Source organism: Alnus glutinosa, chromosome 14 (genome assembly GCF_958979055.1).
Source record: "Alnus glutinosa chromosome 14, dhAlnGlut1.1, whole genome shotgun sequence".
NCBI classification, from domain to species: Eukaryota; Viridiplantae; Streptophyta; class Magnoliopsida; order Fagales; family Betulaceae; genus Alnus; species Alnus glutinosa.
The window spans coordinates 17,008,694-17,027,033 of record NC_084899.1 but is presented as its reverse complement, the minus strand read 5'-3'; the positions used below and the strand labels follow the sequence as shown (position 1 = coordinate 17,027,033).

Genomic DNA, 18,340 nt, shown 5'->3' with positions numbered 1-18,340 from the left:
AATCTTCACTCAACCGTTACACGGTTCTTGCGGGTTCGGGGTCGTGTATATATTATAACCTTACAACTTCATTTCAAATGAACACATGCATGGCTAAGTTTAATGAATGTCTTGTATGTAACAATTAAGATGACAGGAAATGCCACTTTTTGAGAGGGTGTGTCAAGGGAAAACAAATCAATTTATGGGGCCATCTTTTAATTTGTATGTTGCGTGCAACCTCAACTTTTTATTATCATACCTTATTCCAAGCATGCTAAACGTTGCCTTAACTTTTCAGTTTCATTTTCATCAATTTGGTTGTCGTCGATCGACTCAATTGTGCTTTTTGGACACTTTTCAAGTGATACAACTTCCTATGATGGCATATTAACATTGCGAGAGGGTAGGGTCAATCCCTGTTGGATAAATCAGTTCCAAATGGCAATATTTAAGTATCAATTTTTGACACGACTCACGAATTTAGTACGAAATTAGAAGGTTAGGGTTCAAGAGTTTGACCGATTTAATTAAATTAATCAAATTAAGATTGACCAATATAATCTTACACCCATGACTTGAACCCGACACGTGACACTAGAACTGATAATTTTTTACACAATTCATAAATCTAACATGAATTCAACACGAAATAAGAGGGTTATAGTTGAAGGATCCGATCTGTTATTTAAATGAATCGAGTTAAAATTGACCAATATAGACTCAGACACAACTTGAACTTGACACGCAGCATTAGAGCTGATAATTTTTAACACGACCCGCGAACCTGACACGAGATTAACAGGTTAGGACTAAAAAATTTAACCCGTTGAATTAAATGTTGGATTAAAATTAACCTATATAGTCTTATAACTATACATCGACACAACCCAAACCCGACACACAAACACACAAACACAAATTGCGCCATGGGTACATACACACGAACATGGGGGCACCTCTGCAGCAAATAAGAGCCAGCAACTCGGTGCTTAACCGATGATGGTTTTATAGATGCGATACTTGGTGAAATGGAGACATTGACACAAAAATTATAATGCTATTTGAATGGAAACCCAAACAAAAACAGAAGATATATTAAAGATTGTGTCAACGGGTATACAGTTACACTCAATTTATTTAACATTGTAAATCAGTTGATAAAAATCGAGCCCACAAAAAGAATTGAGATATTCCATGGCTCCACGATAAGAATGTCCGAAACAAAATCTCACTCTTACAATATAAGGCTTCATATCTGAGACTCAGACTTATCCTCTTTAGGCGGTGCAAACTGCTTAGTGAGCCTGGATCTTGTCCAGGGGTCTAGGGGAGCTCTTTGAGGTGGTTGAGGAGTGGGGGGCTTTGATTGCCTAAGCTCATTATCTCGGTCAATAAACCTGTTCAACGTGTTGGAATATGATTAATAAAATACAAGCAACCTCATTGAAGATTGATCAAACACGCTCAAATAAGTTAACGAGCCTGTTCCAAGCAAACAGGGAACTTCGTTGGTCTAAAATTTTTACTTCGTTACATCAACATTGTACATTAGGACAAAAAAAAAAGAAATTCTTTGTAACAAAATTGAGTAGTGTCAAAGGATGAATCGGACCGTCAGAAGGAAAAATACATCATCTACTAATAATAGCTTTTCTAGTATGATGTTCATTCAGATGAAGCTTTATCCTAGGATGCCAAATGCATTCTTAACATAACAAACTAATTAAATGGAATCACAAATCTAAAACTACAATTTGTCATTTGTTAAAAGCCTTTCAATAACTAATTAGTGAGTGGACAGTGAACATTGCCAGAACGAGAGAATAAAATTATCACTGTCTATCTATTGAAAAAATATAGCTGTAGTTCACTTGGATGGAAAACAAGTCTCTTGAGTCAAACAAAATTACAGTCAACAAACAAATAGGAGCCTTACTCAATATAGGCCATTGGGGCGGCATCACCAACTCGTATACGAGTCCGCAGCAGTCTTGTGTATCCACCTGCTCTATCTCTGCAACACACAACATTTGCCCAATCTAATACTAATAAAAAAATGACTGAAAAATTAACAAGTTTGAGATTCACTTGTATCGATACGCCAGTTCTGTAAATAGCTTGTGAATGACATCATCCCCTCGCACAAAAGCAGCAGCACGCCTAGCAGCACAGAGGGAACCCTGTGATAATTGTAAAGAGGAATTAATCACATTCAAAGGCACATGTTCAAATAAAGAAAAGTGCTTCTGTTACTCGTAAATTTTCCATGAGGTTAAGGCTAAGAGATGAGGTGTGGATGCAGATGGCTCCTCATACAGAATTCTTTAGTGCTCGAATCCAAGCCTTAGCGGATCCTAATTGCTCTTTCAAGAGATGTTCGAACATACCAAGTTTGGCTCCATACGTAGCCACTGGACAATGACCGAGGAACTTACTATTCTAAGGTAAACCTTTGATTACAAAGATGACAAGGCTGTTTCTTCAGAATATGTTAATTACTTGTCTTATCTTTCTTAGTTCTTTATGCATTCAAGTAATCGCTGCTTCATTCTTAAATGTGAAGGCCTTATGGCTTCAAAATTAAAAGTTCAATTTCTTCAACTTAAAAGGCCAAGTTCCACAAAAATCATAGAAATCATCATATGAATCGGTAAAGATAATGATTTACCAAAAACAGACAGATGAACAAAGATTTAAGAAAAATAAGAAAATAGGGAGTGGAAAAAAATGCAATTTGGACTCTTTTTCCTAAGGAGAAAAACATCCTATCACAAACCTGCATATTCTCCAACATATTATCCAGATGAAAATAGGGGCAAAAAAATATGATTCTTTCATATATTAGTAATGATTCTCACAGAGAAGCTTCCTTCTTTCTCCTTTTTATTTTATTTTATTTTTATTTTATTTTTTCTACTCTGCTAGGAACAGAGCACCTAGCCAAAGATAAACTACCTGGTCCATTCCTAAAATGGATGCGATCTCAACAGCATGTTCAAAGAGGCTCTCTTCATTTGACTTATTAAGGAATCATTTTTTCTTTATAACTAGGGTATCCAAGGCTTCGCCCTGACTGGATCCCCAAGACACCATGCAAACAGCCTTTCTACACGGGTCGGATAAGGCTCGGGCTTCACTTGTAGGCGTAGCCCCAAAGAATTGTTTGCACTCAACTAGGGTCAACCCTTAGATCTGATGCTTCATGAGGCACCTACGCCAAGTAACTTACTACTCGAGCCAACCCCTTAGGGTTATTAAAGAAGCTTTAATGTTATAAGAGATTTCAATAACCACATTGTAGAAGTTCAGGATGATCCAATACTTGTTCATGAACACTGTTTTTAAAGATTTCAAAGTATGCATTCCACATACTGATGCCCAAGAAGAACTGGACAGAGCCCTAGGAGATTAAAATCTCTGATTTGATCCCTAGGCTGAAGATTACATGATCACAGTATGCAACTTAAGGCCATTCTGATGCATGCTGCTCATATTATTAACCAACTACCAGACCTAACAAAATTTCTTGGTCAATCCGAGCCATCTAGTCTTTCATCATGTTCCCAATCCCATATATCTATTTCTCTACCCATTTCAAGACTTTATTTGATAGTGATTATACATGGCATAAAAAGCCAGGGGAGATTTAGATCCATTGGCCTCAATTCATTTCTGACATAATTAAATTCCATATCTGCATGTTACTTCGTGCTCCACCACGGTTATCATCTATCCCCCAGCACAAAAAAAAAAATAATAATAAATAAAATTGTGGATCTCTTGTATTTATGTAATTGAATTAAAATTTCACGCCAAACAATAAACAGGCCCATGTGGAGATAGGCACACTCACAAAACTTCATTTTCTTAGAAATTCTCAATCTACCAAGAAGGCTTACTTACTTAAGCCCACCCAAACAAACTACTAACATCGCTTCATGCATTAACCTCATAAAAGAATTTGATGCTGGATGGTAATAACAGAGGCACTAATCACAACATACCACAATATATCGCATCAGAAAGAGCACTAACCCATACAAGAAATACATAAACTTAAGAGGAAGTATATCTACATAACAAATTCGCATAACTGGAGGTCTACACAAACCTCTTTTCCAAGCTGCACCATATTATCAGCAAGCCGCCGAATTTCTTTTGCCTGCAAATTGAAAAACAAGTCTGTAATGGGTCTTTTAATAGGTATTCATTTTATATTTGAGTTGTAAGTGTTGTAAATGGGTGAGATGAATAATGGGCCGTGACCCATAATAGTTGTTAGACTTAATGTAGCATATTAGTATAAAAGGGCCAATGTGTAAAATGGAGGAGAATGGAGGGGATGTCCAAAACCTTGATCAGATTCCGGCACCATTTGGTAAATTTCCAGCAAATGTAGAGCCTGCTGTGTGGTGGCCACACATCATTTGAAGTCTCAACAAGAAAAGGCTACCGGGAGGGTAGAGAGAAATGGGTGGAATGAAAACCTTGAGAAGGAAACGAGGGAGGTTCTTGGGGTTTTGAAGAGAAAAGATGCAGCAGAATATGTGAGTCTGAGCAAAGTAGTACTGAAAGTCAACAAAATTCTTGCAGTATGTGTCCCTTTATACATCAGAAAAATTGTGCTCATAACAGGCAAAAACAAAGATAAAAAACTCCCAATATAATTGCTTCTTTACAAACAAAATAAAAAACCCTGTTTTAGATTTTCCAATTCCATTAACCTCTGTTTCGCTCTTGGGTTAAAGGAAAACCAAAAAAAAAAAAAAATAGCTTTCTTCAAATCATAATTTCCACCTCAACGACAACAGGCAAGCTTAATATTTCATTTTAAAAGTAAAAATCAACCAAACTTAGATGAATTCATCAAAACAAACTCTTAAACCCTTGAAAATCACTAAAATGGTGAAACTACCAAATTTATTATTATTTTTTTTAAAAAAAAAGGGTACCTTGGCAACAGTGGTTTCGATGCGCTCGTGCTTCACCAACTGGGATACCAGTGTCCTGAACAATTAAAAAAAAAAAAAACGAAGAATTTTAAGAATTGTAAGGAAAATGAGAGCTAAAAGAGAACCCATTGGAGAGTGGAATTATGAAACGAAACGAGAACCTGAGCATGGACATTCGGTGACCCGTGGGCCGATTTAGCTTCCTGAACTTCGTCATTCTTTTGCAGAGAAAGAGAGTTTGAGCTCGTAAATGTTAAACCCTAGGATTTTGGCTGGAGGAGACGAAGCTGAAAATGAACCCTTGTGTTGGGCTCCAAGGGATAGGGCTTTACTTGGGCCCAGAGACGACAGCCCTCATTATATATCATCCTGCTTGTGGGCTCTCGCTTGCTCTTGCTTTTTTTTTTTTCTTTTCTTTTCTTTTTTTTTTTCAATGGTACCAGGGTAATAGCCTTTGGGGGCTCAAGAACCAAATGCCCGTAAATGCCCTTTGCACCTTTTAGACTTTCAATGGTACCCGGCCCATTTATTATATCTTACACGCATTTCGAATACGCCGGACAATTTCTTATATGACTCGTAAATTCAAAACAATATTAGAGGGTTAAGATTTGGCATAAAAGGGTATGTGTCATAAACGGGTTAACTCACTTGACCCGTTTATGAAGTTATATATAAAAAATAGAAGTTGAAACAAGTTGTATTTGGGTCGAAACAGGTTAAACATGTCATTTTTCGGTCTAAAAGCTTAAACGGGTCAAGCGGGGTCGTGTCAGGGTTGAAAGATTTAACCCGTTTAACTAAATAGGTTTTGTTCGAATTAATCCTTAACCTGGACCTAACTCACCATCTCAGTGTATTGATATCTTATTTTATTTGGGCCATTTATTTAAATGAACTGTCCAAAATCTAATATGTGACGAAAGACTTTAAAAATCCAACCTTTCTCATTTTTAAACGGTGCATTTTTTTTTTATTCTTTTTATTTTCTCACAAAAAATTAGGAATTAAATATGAACGGTTGAAAAACTAAAAAAAAAAAAAAAAAATTCTAAACCAAATCCCAGTGTGTTATGAGATTTGTTCTGGATTTGTCTATAGGTTAATATAGTATAATTTTTCCTCTTTTATTTAGGAAAACAACCAAAAAAAAAAAAAAAAAAAAAAAAAAAAAAAAAAGGCAGAAAACACCTGAACTGAAACAAAAAATGTATTCATTTAAACATTATTGTAACATGTATATTCTATGCGCTGTCATTTTCCCTTAATAATTTGGGAAACTGAAATAGCAGGCCGGAATAGACAAATGCATGCAAAGGCAGTGTCTTTAGTAACCCTCAGCAGCAGCCATTTCCCACTTTTCCCCCCATTGTTTTGTGCCACCTGCTTTCAAACTGCCTCTTGTTTCTCCATTCTTTTTCCTAAATTATCTTCTTTCTTTCTTTTCAATTCTTTTGGCTTTCTTATCCGCCGCTAGTGGCCCGCCCTACGTCAGTTTCGGATATGGTTGAAACATGCAGATCGATCGAGACTGGCCGTGACATTATCAACTGTACGTGTCCTTGTTTCTTATAGCTTCAATTCCAAAGAAGTACTTCTTATTTTCTCTTCATTTCTCAATATATAACTATTTCTTGGATCGGACAAAAAATCTACCTTGAACTGCTCAGTACTTCTTCACAAGGTTCAGATAATATTATTAAAAAAAAGTAAGTAAATATCACAACATGTCGACATGACCACCGTAGATTTTCAACGTTGGTGACCCACAAGAGAAGCAGCAATGACTTATGACAAGCAAGAAATAGGTGGGGATAACTCATAACTGAGAGAAATTGTGACGCCCCACGTACGTCACGTACTTGAGAATAGAGAATAGAGATTAAAGATGTATTTATATATATCGTATTTGGTTTTTATATAACTTGTTTTAAAGTTGTAATGGTCATCAATTTATCATAATTATGCAGTTAAGCGTGTTTTTACGATAGTAGTACTGGAATGGATGACTTCTTGAAAAGCCTTATTCAAATGAGTCAAAAGTAAATAATATTATGTCGTTAAGGGTGAGTCGTTACAAAAATGATTGTTGTATAACTCTTAACATAACTTTTATACAATTTTAACTTCTTTTTTTAAACTAATCATTGAATATGTTTTCTTATATTTGGATCCTAAATATTCAATAATTGTTCTTAAACAAATATTATTAGAGTTACATCAGATTTATACGAAAGTCGTAAACGTTTAAATTTCTAACCGATAAGATCGATATATGTGAAGTTGAATAGGAATGTAGGAGAAAGAAGTTATTGACATATATATTAATATTCTAAGTCTTGGGCTCTCTCAAACGTATACCGTACGAGATTTGAATTTTAAGAATTGACAGGTCGAATGGACGTACCTCCAGGTCTACTGTTTGAGTCCTGACTTAAGCGATATATACCTCTGGTTTGCGATCCATTACCGGGGTATTACTCTATAGAGGTGGGTTTGAAGGCCCTGCTTTATTTAGAGAGGTTTAACATTATACTAAAACAATAAAACATTTTTTTTTTTAAAATGAAATATTGAAAAATCTCCCCAATTGATCATATTTGTTATTGATCATATTTGTTAAACCACGACTTATCTTAAAAGGTTAAGCTTATAGAAAAAGATAAAAATTTAATCATTTAATCAATATTTTAACACTCCCCCTCACATGTAGATTCAAACTCCCTTTTAATAGGTGAGGCACAACATGTAGAATATTTAATTGAAATAGGAGTGAATATTTAATTGAAACAGAGACAATGTTTGAACTCAGAACTGTTGGCTCTGATATTATGTTAAATCACTATTTGCCCCAAAAACTTAAGCTTATACGAAGAGGTAAATTTAATCAATATTTTAACAAGTAATGACCTTTAATTTACAAGTCATAATTAATATTATAGAACGTGTCTTCTATATGAGAAATGTTACATATTTAATTCTTTTGTAAATTTACTGTTGAATTTGTGGATGAATTTGTCCCACTCTTATGTGAAGATTGACAAAAAAAAAAAAAAAAAAAAATGGGCACGTACAAGATGGAAAAGAACAAAAATTTTCCTAACATGATTTGGAGCATGACCAAAGTTTTACATTTAAGACGATTGCAAATGATGATAACTTCAGGAATTAATCTTCATACCTCGCACATTAATTTCCTCCATTTCATATTTCTTTATTTCTATCTTAATTTATTTCTATCTATTTAAACATTTTCTAGGTTAAATGGAGAACATTTCTTGCTCTCCCAGGCAATTATCATCAGGAAATCTTGATCTAACAAAGGAAAATTTTTAACTTGTCATTTGGTAAATCAAATTTACGCTCCGTCTGTTTCAATGTAAAATAGTTTTTATTGTAAAATGATTTTAACGAAATCTTTTTTCAGGAAAAAAAATTTTGCCGAAAATAATTTTCGGTGTTTGGCGCGTACGGAAAATCACAAATATTTTTTATATTTTCATTCAATCATATTAATTTATAAAAATCAATTTTTATTCACAACATAGAAATATTAATGTAAATCATATAAAAATCACCGGTGACGAGATTTCGTCACTAAATGGCAGGATTCCAACCACTTTTACCGGATTTCGGATTCTGGGATAAATGTCGGAATCTGGCCATTTGTGCCGGAATCCGGCACACAATGACCGGAAGACTGTTCTGGCCGGATCCCGGCCAAGATGACTAGAATCCAGCCATTTTGGGCAGATTTTGGTGGTGGTCGACTACTTGAATGTGAAAGTCGACTGCGTCGTTTAAAAGAGTGGCGAATGCATCTACCGCCTAAGGAAAATGATTTACGCTTTTAAAAAACGTAAATCATTTTTCAAAATTTACAGAGCATTTTTGGTCAATCAGAAATCATTTCTGGGTTAACTATTATTTTTACCCCCATCAAATACTGAAAAATGCCAAAATTATCCTTCAGAAACCATTTTACGTCGAAACAAACAGTTCGCAGAGGCAACTAGTTTTCATGCCTAATTGGTGAAACTGGAATATGTTTTTTTTTCTTTTGTTAACCGAAAAAATGAAAAATAAAAAAGGGATGAAGTCACAACACATCAAAAGAATTTTTAAATATACCAAATGCCTTTTCGCATAGAAAAAACATGTAGCTCAATTATCATATGAAAAATATTTTAATGGAAAAAATATACCAACAAATGGTAAAAACACATGTTTCGATCTAGAAGGTAGGTCGCATTCTTTAATTGCTCAATGATAATGTGAAAAATGGATAAAAGAGATTCAATGAAAGTCGTGACAAACCCATGACTATAAGACAATTAGTCTCATCAACTTTTCCTTAACATCAATATCCTTGAAAATTTGCATACGGGTCACCTAATTTTTGAGGTTATCATCCTATTAGGATCACCGCCCAAAAAAAAAAAAAAAAAAAGCTTGCAACTTTCCAAGCATTTAAGAACACACATTATTCATGGGCATATATTTTGTTAAAAGAATAAAGGAAAATAAAAAATTCAACTATATATGATATGACATGTAACTAAAGCAAAAGCTTTTTGTTGTTTTTTATTATTATTATTTTACTAAGAAATTTAACTCATAACACAAATTATATTTTGTTTAGTTTTCAACATAATAGCACACAAGTCATGCGTGATCTAAGTGTATTATGTGTTAAAGTGTCTCATATCATTAAGACTTTTTTTACATAAACACTTTATAAGTCATGGTGTCCCCTCCTCTCTCAATGCGTTTTTTGAAAGTGTCAATGAGCCCATGGACTTTTCATATAGTATCAAAGCAACAGGTTTCTTACAATGATGAGCATTTTCCTCCCGTTGTTATTCACGTGTTTGGCCATTAGTTGTCACATGTGAAGAGGCGTGTTAAAGTGTTTCATATCTCTAAAATTTTCTACACCTGGGCACTTTATAAGCCATAGTGTCCCCTCCTCTCTCAAGGCTTCTTTTGAGAGTATCAATGGGCCCATGAACTTTTCATATTATGATATTGATCAGAGTATATATATATATATATATATATATATGTGTGTGTGTGTGTGTGTGTGTGTGTGTGTGTGTGTGGTGTACTTGTCTAAAACATGCAAAAAAAAAAAAAAAAAAAAAAAAAAAGGAAGGAGTTGGCAAATAGAGATTGCCTCAACAAAAAATGCAATATATGAGATATAAAGCTTAAGGTACTTTAAGGTTAGGCTACAAACTAAGACCATTAACAATAGACTCCCTAAATTTCATTCTATTCCTTAAATATACGAAAAATTCTTAAAAAAACGTTGTAACACACTCTCTAGGTATTCCCTAAAGAGTAATGATTGAACACCACCTAAAGACACAACTTTTCACCACCTTGCCTATGTGGCAAGGTGGTCCCCTACCTTAATTCATTTTTAAAAAATAAAAAAACTCAAAAAGTAGTGGGGGACCACCTTACCACATAGGCAAGGTGGTAAAAAGTTGTGTTTTTAGGTGGTGTTCAATCATTACTCTTCCCTAAAATAAGAAAAACTCAAGGAAACCAAAAGTGCTATCCAAAATATAATATAGCGCATTTGCTTCCATATCCATTATTTTATTCAAAAATAAGTTTCCTCTTTCTTCTCTTTTCTATTTCTTTCATCTAACATTTATTTGAAAGAACATTATTTAAAAGGCTTTATCATCCCTCACTCTTTTCCCTAAAATTTATTTGAATTAATATTTAAATGATATAGGAAATATATAAGGAAAATTATTGTGAAGCTTATTTGAATAAGAAAGCCAAAAATAGATTGGTTCCTACATTTAAGGAAAAACTAAATGGTGTAACACATCGGTCCCATACTAGGAAGATGAGTAACCCACATAGAGCTGAGTTTATAAAGATAGTCATGAGTACTAAGTCCCACATTGCCTAATTATTAGGTGAAATTGAACTTTATAAAGAATTCTAGGGAACTCCAAATTAACTAGTCCTTTTGGAGTAATAGTACGGATGTGGCTAACGTCTTTTCTTGTGCAATTAAAAATGGTATAAGAGCCACCTAGTAACGCCAGGTCATGTGATACTAGAGCGATGCACGACGTAACTCTGACGAGGACGTCAGGAGTTTAAGATGGAGAGTTTGTAACACCACGATCTCATATTGGGAAGATAAGCAGCCCATATAAAGTGCGTGATTTATAAAGATAATCATGAATACTAAATCTCACATTGTCTAGTTATGACTTTATAAGGAATTATAGGGAAGTTTCAAATTGACTAATTCTTTTGGATGATAACGCAGATGTACGTGGCTAACATTTTTCCCTTGGTCGTTACAAAAGGCGATGCTAGTGCTGTTAGTATCAATAAAGGGTAACATTACAGAGAAGCTCTATATGTGTAGCACAAAGCTTAATGTCAATGGGCTTGAGCATGGACATTCGATAAAGCTTATTTGAATAAGATAGCCAAAAATAGATTGGTTCCTACATTTAAAGAAAAACTAAATGAAGGTGTAACACATCGGTTCCACATTAGGAAGATAAGTAACCCACATAAAGTTGATGGTTTATAAAGATAGTCATGAGTACTAAATCGCATATTGCCTAGTTATTAGATGAAACTGAATTTTATAAAGAATTCTATGAAAACTCTAAATTAACTAATCTTTTTAGAGTAATAGTGCAAATGTGGCTAGTGTTTTTTCTTGTATCATTAAAAATGGTATAAGAGCCACCTAGTAACGCCAGGCCATGTGATACTGGAGCGCTGCATGATGTGACCTTAACGAGGATGTCAAGAGTTTGAGATGGAAAGTTTGTAACACCACGGTCTCATATTGGGAAGATGAATAGCCCATATAAAGTACGTGATTTATAAAGATAGTCATGAATGTTAAGTCTCACATTGCCTAGTTATGGCTTTATAAGGAATTCTATGGAAGTTTCAAATTAACTAATTCTTTTGGGTGATGGCTCAGATGTGGCCAGTGTTTTTTCTGGGTCGTTACAGAAGGTAATGCTAGTGCTGTTAGTATCAATAAAGGGTAGTATTGCAGAGAAGCTCTATATGTGTAGCATGAAGCTTAATGTCAACTCTCAAAGGAGGTAGGGGCAGACCTAGCACAAGGATTGGGGGGCTTGTGTCCCCTCAAAAAATTAAAGCATCCCCAAAAAAAATATGTGTATTATAAGTTAGACCTTCAAAAATTAATTTCCTCCCTCCTAACTTTTTTTTTTTTTTTAGTTTCGTCACCCTCACACTAAAATTCTTGGTTCTGCCTCTAAAAGGAGGCGAGCAATTTCATTTTCAATGAGTCTTGCTTGTGAAAGAAGATTTTTACGCATATTTTGTATGGTACAAATGGTAATCATTTGGCAAGGAAAAAGACCTTTTGCACTCATATTGAAGGAATCACTTAAATCTTGGTGTCATATGTGTCATTGATTTAATTTTACTGTCTTCTTATTTTTTGCATCTCACAAGTCTTGGGAATTAGGATAGATTTCCTAACAACTGGTATTAGAGCTTTTGGTTCGGGTGAGAGCGATGACAGTAGAAATAGCAAATATTGGAATCAAAAAGTTCAACGGCACAAATTTCGGGTATTGGAAGATGCAGATTGAAGATATTTTTTATAGGAAAGACCTCTATCAACCTCTTTTAGACATGTATGATAGCAAGTGGGCTCTACTTGATCGTAAGGCCTTAGTAGTTATTAGGTTATCATTGTCAAGATCAGTTGCACACAACGTTGTGAAGGAGAAGACTACAATGGGGCAGTTTTGCCAGGTATGTATGAAAAATTGTATGCTAACAACAAGGTGTAAATAATGAAGAAATTTTTTAACATAAAGATGGTGGAAGAAGCTCGGTGACACAGCATCTGAATGAATTCAATACAATCACAAATCAATTGTCTTCTGTGGAGATTGATTTTGACAATGAGATCCACACATTGATTGTCTTGGCATCTTTGTCAAACAGTTGGGAGGCCATAAGAATTGCTATGAGCAATTCTACATGGAAGAGTAAACTTAAGTATGAGGATATTCGATATTTGATTCTAAGTGAGGAGATGTGCAGAAGGGATTCGAGCAAAGCCTCATGTTCTGATGCTACCTTAAACCTCGAGAGAAGGGGTAGAGGATACAGTTAAAACTCTGGTGGAGGCAGATCAAGATCCAGAAAAGGTAAAAGCGAATCCGGATCTGGTAACCAACCAGAATGCTGGAATTGTGGCAAGATTGGCCACTTTAAGAAGAATTGCAAGAAACCAAGTAGGAAGACTGGGAACAACTCTGCAAACGTGGTGATAGAAGAAGTGTATGATACCCTAATTCTCTTTGTCAACAGTCCTCTTTGATTCTTGGGTCTTGGACTCAGGAGCTTCTTTTCATCCCACCGCAATCCATGAAGTTCTTGAAAAATATGTTGCCGAATATTTCTTGAAGGTGTTCTTGGCTAATGGATTAGGGTTGGATATTGTAGGCATATGTGATGTTCACATTAGAGTCCACAGTGACTTGGTATGGAAACTGCAGAAAGTCAGACATGTTTCAGAACTGAAGGAGAATTTGATTTCAGTGGGACATCTGGATGAAGAATGGCATGCTATTAGCTTTCATGGTAGTAAGTGGAAAGTTAGCACAGGAGCCAAGATTTTGGCTCGTGGATACAAAATAGGTACTCTCTATATGACTACTAGTATTAGAGAAACAATTAATGAGGCCCTTGGTCATAGGTTTTGGGATGATCAAAACCGCAAAATCACTAGAAGTAGGAAAATTACTTTTAATGAACAGGCTATGTACAAGGATAGGTCAAAGTGCAGAACCTGTGGGTATAGAATCCAAATCTAAGAAGTTTAAGTTTGTAAACTTAGATAAGCTTCCGGAGAGTATAATGCATAAACTCAGGATATGGTTTCTTTTGCTCTGACAATTCAATGGAGATCCATTGTCTGTTTAAGATGGTATGCCGAAAAAGGTGGAGTTACTACAAAAAGATAAAGCTTGGGAGTTGGTTTGATTGCTCAAAAGAAAGAAGGCTAAACGGTACAAATGGGTTTACAAGAAGGAAGAATCATCAGAGAAAGCTATGTGGCCAAGAGGACTGGTAGAGAAGCATGGTGTTATGTCCAAACCAGGTCTTATGCTCAAGTTCAAGAGACTCTTGGACTTGAGTGGCACTTGTAGATTATGATTGCCCTTGGGGGCATTGGGCGAAGGGATATTGAGAGGTGGTTGTTGGACTTGATGAAATTTAAGTAAGTGAGAGATTGTTATAGTATAACTTGTATTTCTCAAGTCATATGGTGGGACCCATCAACATTTGAAGATACCTTTTCTATTGATGACTTATGTGATGTAGTCCTAGTTGCCTTTGGAATCATTTTCCTTGTAAGAGTGGTATTAGGACTCGGACTTGGTGCTCAACGTGTTATTATATTCACCAAGAGCAAAGGGATTGATTTGTTCTCTTATAGCTTAGGGTCCGTTTGGGTTTGCGATTTCAAAAAATGCGATTTTAAATAACGATTTTAAAATGTGCGATTTGAAAAAAAAATGATTTTTAAAAAACGCACTTATGCGTTTAGCAAAATCGCAGTTTTGCCTTTAAAATCGCAAATTAACCTTTAAAATTCTGAATTTTCAAAAAAACACCATCTTACTTGCGATTTGAAAAAGTAGATTTTCTGTGTTTTCAAATCGCAATTTTTAAAAACGTAGTTCCCAAACGATTTATATTCTGCAATTTGGTTTAAAATCACACTTATTGTCTACGAAATTGCAATCTCAAACACACCCTTAGTGTGCTAAAGCACTTATGAAAAGAAAAAAAAAAAAAAAAAAAAAAGTTGTCTTTTGTTATTCTCCTTTGTGAAAGTGGTGGGATTTTGGTGTATTGGTGTTTTGAGCTTTAAGTGATTTTCTCCTATAACCATCTTCATAGTGAATTTCTTCGTGATTGCCTCCGCCAGTGAACATATATTATATTGAGAGAATCACTTAAATCTTAGTGTCGTGTGTAATTGATTTAATTTTGCTATCTTCTTATTTTATGCGTCTCATGGGTCTTGAAAAATAAGATAAATTTCCTACCAATAGAAATATCCTTATGTAGGTGCAAATAATACAGTATTTGAAAAAGTCAAAAGCGTAGTACAAGGTAGTAAAATACCATATAGGGTAAGACTCAATGCATATACAAATAGACAAACACATATTAAGTGATATCTAATGACCAATTATTTTTAAAAATAAATAAATAAATAAATAAATATAGAAAAAGAAATGGCAGAAAAGTTTTTTTTTTTTTTTTTTTTTTTTTTTTTTTGAACTAAAATGGCAGAAAAGTTTATTTGCCATTGGTGCCATTACATCCATAACCTCAATACAAAAAAGGATCAAATCACCAAAACTTCCGAGAAAAAAAAGACAAAAAAAACAAGGGACCAAAATTAGGCGGCCTCCGCCGAAATTAAGAATACAGGAACAAAACTATCAGCAACAGTTTATGCTCATCTTTGAAAACTGGCTAGACAAGCCCGAGCCACCACCCAAATGGCTCCTCTTGGGCTTCACCATGGGAGGCGATGGTGCCCACTTGCTATAACCACGCGCACTGCCTTTCGCTTCTCTGTTCTCTCCAGGGACTTTTTGACAGCTAGAAAGCCATTTACACTGCATGTAAGTGGTAGTTCTCCACGGCGGTATGTGGAGGCCCCTGTCTCTAAATGACTGTTTGGCAGCTGAGCATAGCAGAGAGATTATCTTGTTAAGCTTTTCCTCTGTCCCAACAAAGATGTGTGGGAGTGTATCTGTGAGCTCCTTGTACGCTGCTGTAGGCCTTGCAAGTTCAAACTGTGACTTGAAATCCATGTCCAATATCAGCCTTATTGAATCATCACCATTCTCATATTTCTGCACTGTTGTATCAATGTATTCATAATCGCCTGTCAAACCAGAAACAGCTGGAGTTAAACCCAACCTGACACTCTATACGCGTATTTCCCACGCGCACCAAAATCCATCTGTCCGACCAATGCTTCCAAATAAAACCATTAAGGATGCATTTGGTGGCCTTTTTCAGTTTCCTTAGAGGACAAGGAAATTGGAAGACGTGTGCATCTGGTGGGATATTCTCAGAGACTATACTACACGAAGATTTTCATAAGAGTTTCTGAAACAGTAGCCATTCTCAGGGAACTATGAAATATGCATCTTTCTGGGGTTCTACAGTCATATTACAGTAGTTCGTATAAAAACAATTTCGAATCAAGAATTTAACATGGTATCAGTGGTTCGAACCTGTATTCATCATTTACATCTTATTTTTAAATTAAATTTATCTTTTTTATACATTTTTTTTTAGATAAGTGATGATTTAACATATTTTTACCCATAGAGAGGATGCATGTAATAGAGTTGGAAGCAAAGGGACATAAGGAATTTCAGCCAAATAATAAATTGAGAAAGAGAGGGAGAGAAACTCACCAGCAGGGCATCCCACGGAAGTAACCCAAGATGTTTGACAAAGAGAAGCGTTAAAGCCATCCCTTTTGAGCCGCGTGACAAGCCACTTTTTCAGACTGGTTGTTTTCTCAGCAACCCTTCTGCTTCTCATATGCTTCAACACAGTCTCAAGGACCTCAGCCTCAGCTTTTGTCCCACTCCCGAGAATCTCCTGAGGCAGCACAAAATCAGCAAAAAATGATATTTACTCTCTCTTAAATTATCCACAGACAAGAAAGAAAACCAAAACCAAAATATATCTATTACTTTGAAGAATAAGAAATGAACTTGAACCTGTAAAGTGAGATATTGGGCATGATGTTTACGAGGAAGACTCTTTGAGGAAGCAGAAAAAATGGGTGATGGTGATTCTGATTCAATAAAATCCTCTACCATCTGAACCAGTCTTTCCTCTTCTAAGCTACTCATCTCTATCCCTCTCTAAATGAAGCTTTGAAGTCTAGCTTGTTTATTTGAGACTAGAAAAAGGCTGTAGAAAGTGTAAGTTGGGGGGGGTTGTAGAACATGGTTTACTGGGTTCTTGAGAAGTCTTCTTTATATGGCAGACTGTGGTATCGCGGTGGGAATTACAGCTATATGGTGACAGATGAGGTCATGATGGAAAGAGCCACCACTCTGCTGTTGGATGGTAAATAGAAAATGGTAAATAAAATAGGGAATAATAATGGAGAATATCCTTATCTTTTTACTGTGAAAATGACACCAAAAGCTTGTTTCTGTTCCAGAAGCCACTTCAATGATTCAGTTTTCATGTTTGGGTGACATCTAGCTATGGGTAGGAAATCCTACATGGACCTTGTCCTGGACCTCTAGTCCAGTAGGGAATGACTGAGGCCTCCTTTGTGTACTATGTACACTGGGATAGGGAATTAATTGTGGATAGATAAGGTCAGATATTTAAGGGAATTAATAGCTCCAGTTGCCTTTAAATGCTTTGGGGCTCTACTGATATGATCGTACCACACAAGTAGAAGGCATGGAACTAATTTTGAACTAATCTTCGCAACAATAAAGATTAATAAAATTATCAACTTTAAATCGAAACACAATGTATACAAATACCAAAATCAAGTAAAGCAATTAAAACAATCAATACAAAGATTTTTGGTAACAAAGTTCAACGTTTTTGAAGAAGTGTTCGAAACTAAAACTAATATGGGATAGACAAACCCAAAAATATAAATTTACAATTGTTAGATTAATATTTTATATTCACCCTATTATATTTTTTCTATTAGGATTTATTCCATATTTTATATAGTTTAGAATTTCTTGTTTACTATTCATTCCCTTTATATAAATAGAGACCTATACATGTAATATTGTTAAACACACTACTTCAATGTAATGTAGTTCATTATATATTTTCGCTTTTTTTTCTTTCGTTCTCTTTTTCATATATTTCTCCAATATATTTAATAATTATAAAAGAGTAAAGAGCTTAAAAAATCTTTGTAGTTAACGTACTCTTGTATTAGCTACAAGTGACCCACTTACCCTCTTCCACAGTGGCTCTTTTAGAATTTTTAAACTATTATTCTACTTGATCTCTTGTGCTGGAATTCCAGTGACTTCAAACGGCTTGTTGATAATGAACTCCGTGGTTTGATTCTAACACTCAAAAAGAATAGGCAATGAAAGCTCTAAAGACATAAATGTCTCTTAGAAAAAAATAAAATAAAATAATAATAATAATAATAATAATAATATAAGCATTGTTTAATTAATTAGGTTCAAGAACACATGGAAGAAACTTTCAAGAATAACAGTAAAATTACGGAGTCAAAATTTTGATCGATCCCATTTAAAGTTGAAGGGAATCATAGCTTTAATCGCTTTTAAATGCTTTGGAACTCTGCTATGAATTCA

The 18,340-nt window shown here is 34.9% G+C and overlaps 2 protein-coding genes across 2 annotated transcripts; both read right to left on the bottom strand.

Moving 5' to 3' along the window:
• Positions 1-1,048: 1,048 nt before the first annotated feature.
• LOC133857693 (uncharacterized) lies at positions 1,049-5,240 on the bottom strand. The gene is made up of 6 exons (XM_062293001.1): positions 5,096-5,240; positions 4,935-4,989; positions 4,094-4,144; positions 2,071-2,162; positions 1,919-1,996; positions 1,049-1,379 (listed from the first exon to the last, which is right to left on the bottom strand). The coding sequence occupies exons 1-6, from the start codon at positions 5,149-5,151 to the stop codon at positions 1,232-1,234; spliced, it is 480 nt and encodes a 159-aa protein (XP_062148985.1). The 5' UTR covers positions 5,152-5,240; the 3' UTR covers positions 1,049-1,231.
• A 10,033-nt stretch (positions 5,241-15,273) lies between these two features.
• LOC133856551 (uncharacterized) lies at positions 15,274-17,036 on the bottom strand. The gene is made up of 3 exons (XM_062291605.1): positions 16,745-17,036; positions 16,433-16,622; positions 15,274-15,891 (listed from the first exon to the last, which is right to left on the bottom strand). The coding sequence occupies exons 1-3, from the start codon at positions 16,877-16,879 to the stop codon at positions 15,440-15,442; spliced, it is 777 nt and encodes a 258-aa protein (XP_062147589.1). The 5' UTR covers positions 16,880-17,036; the 3' UTR covers positions 15,274-15,439.
• Between the last annotated feature and the right edge of the window lie 1,304 nt (positions 17,037-18,340).

What these genes read in the sequence shown, in the direction of transcription:
- LOC133857693 (XM_062293001.1), bottom strand. Translation starts at nt 5,151, where the DNA reads ATGACGAAGTTCAGGAAGCTAAATCGGCCCACGGGTCACCGAATGTCC. An exon ending in CACCGAATGTCCATGCTCAG is followed by an intron (nt 4,990 to 5,095) that starts GTTCTCGTTTCG and finishes TTAATTGTTCAG; the next exon opens with GACACTGGTATCCCAGTTGG. An exon ending in GAACTGGCGTATCGATACAA is followed by an intron (nt 1,997 to 2,070) that starts GTGAATCTCAAA and finishes TGTGTGTTGCAG; the next exon opens with AGATAGAGCAGGTGGATACA.
- LOC133856551 (XM_062291605.1), bottom strand. Translation starts at nt 16,879, where the DNA reads ATGAGTAGCTTAGAAGAGGAAAGACTGGTTCAGATGGTAGAGGATTTT. An exon ending in CCCAATATCTCACTTTACAG is followed by an intron (nt 16,623 to 16,744) that starts GTTCAAGTTCAT and finishes GTGCTGCCTCAG; the next exon opens with GAGATTCTCGGGAGTGGGAC. An exon ending in TTCCGTGGGATGCCCTGCTG is followed by an intron (nt 15,892 to 16,432) that starts GTGAGTTTCTCT and finishes CTGGTTTGACAG; the next exon opens with GCGATTATGAATACATTGAT.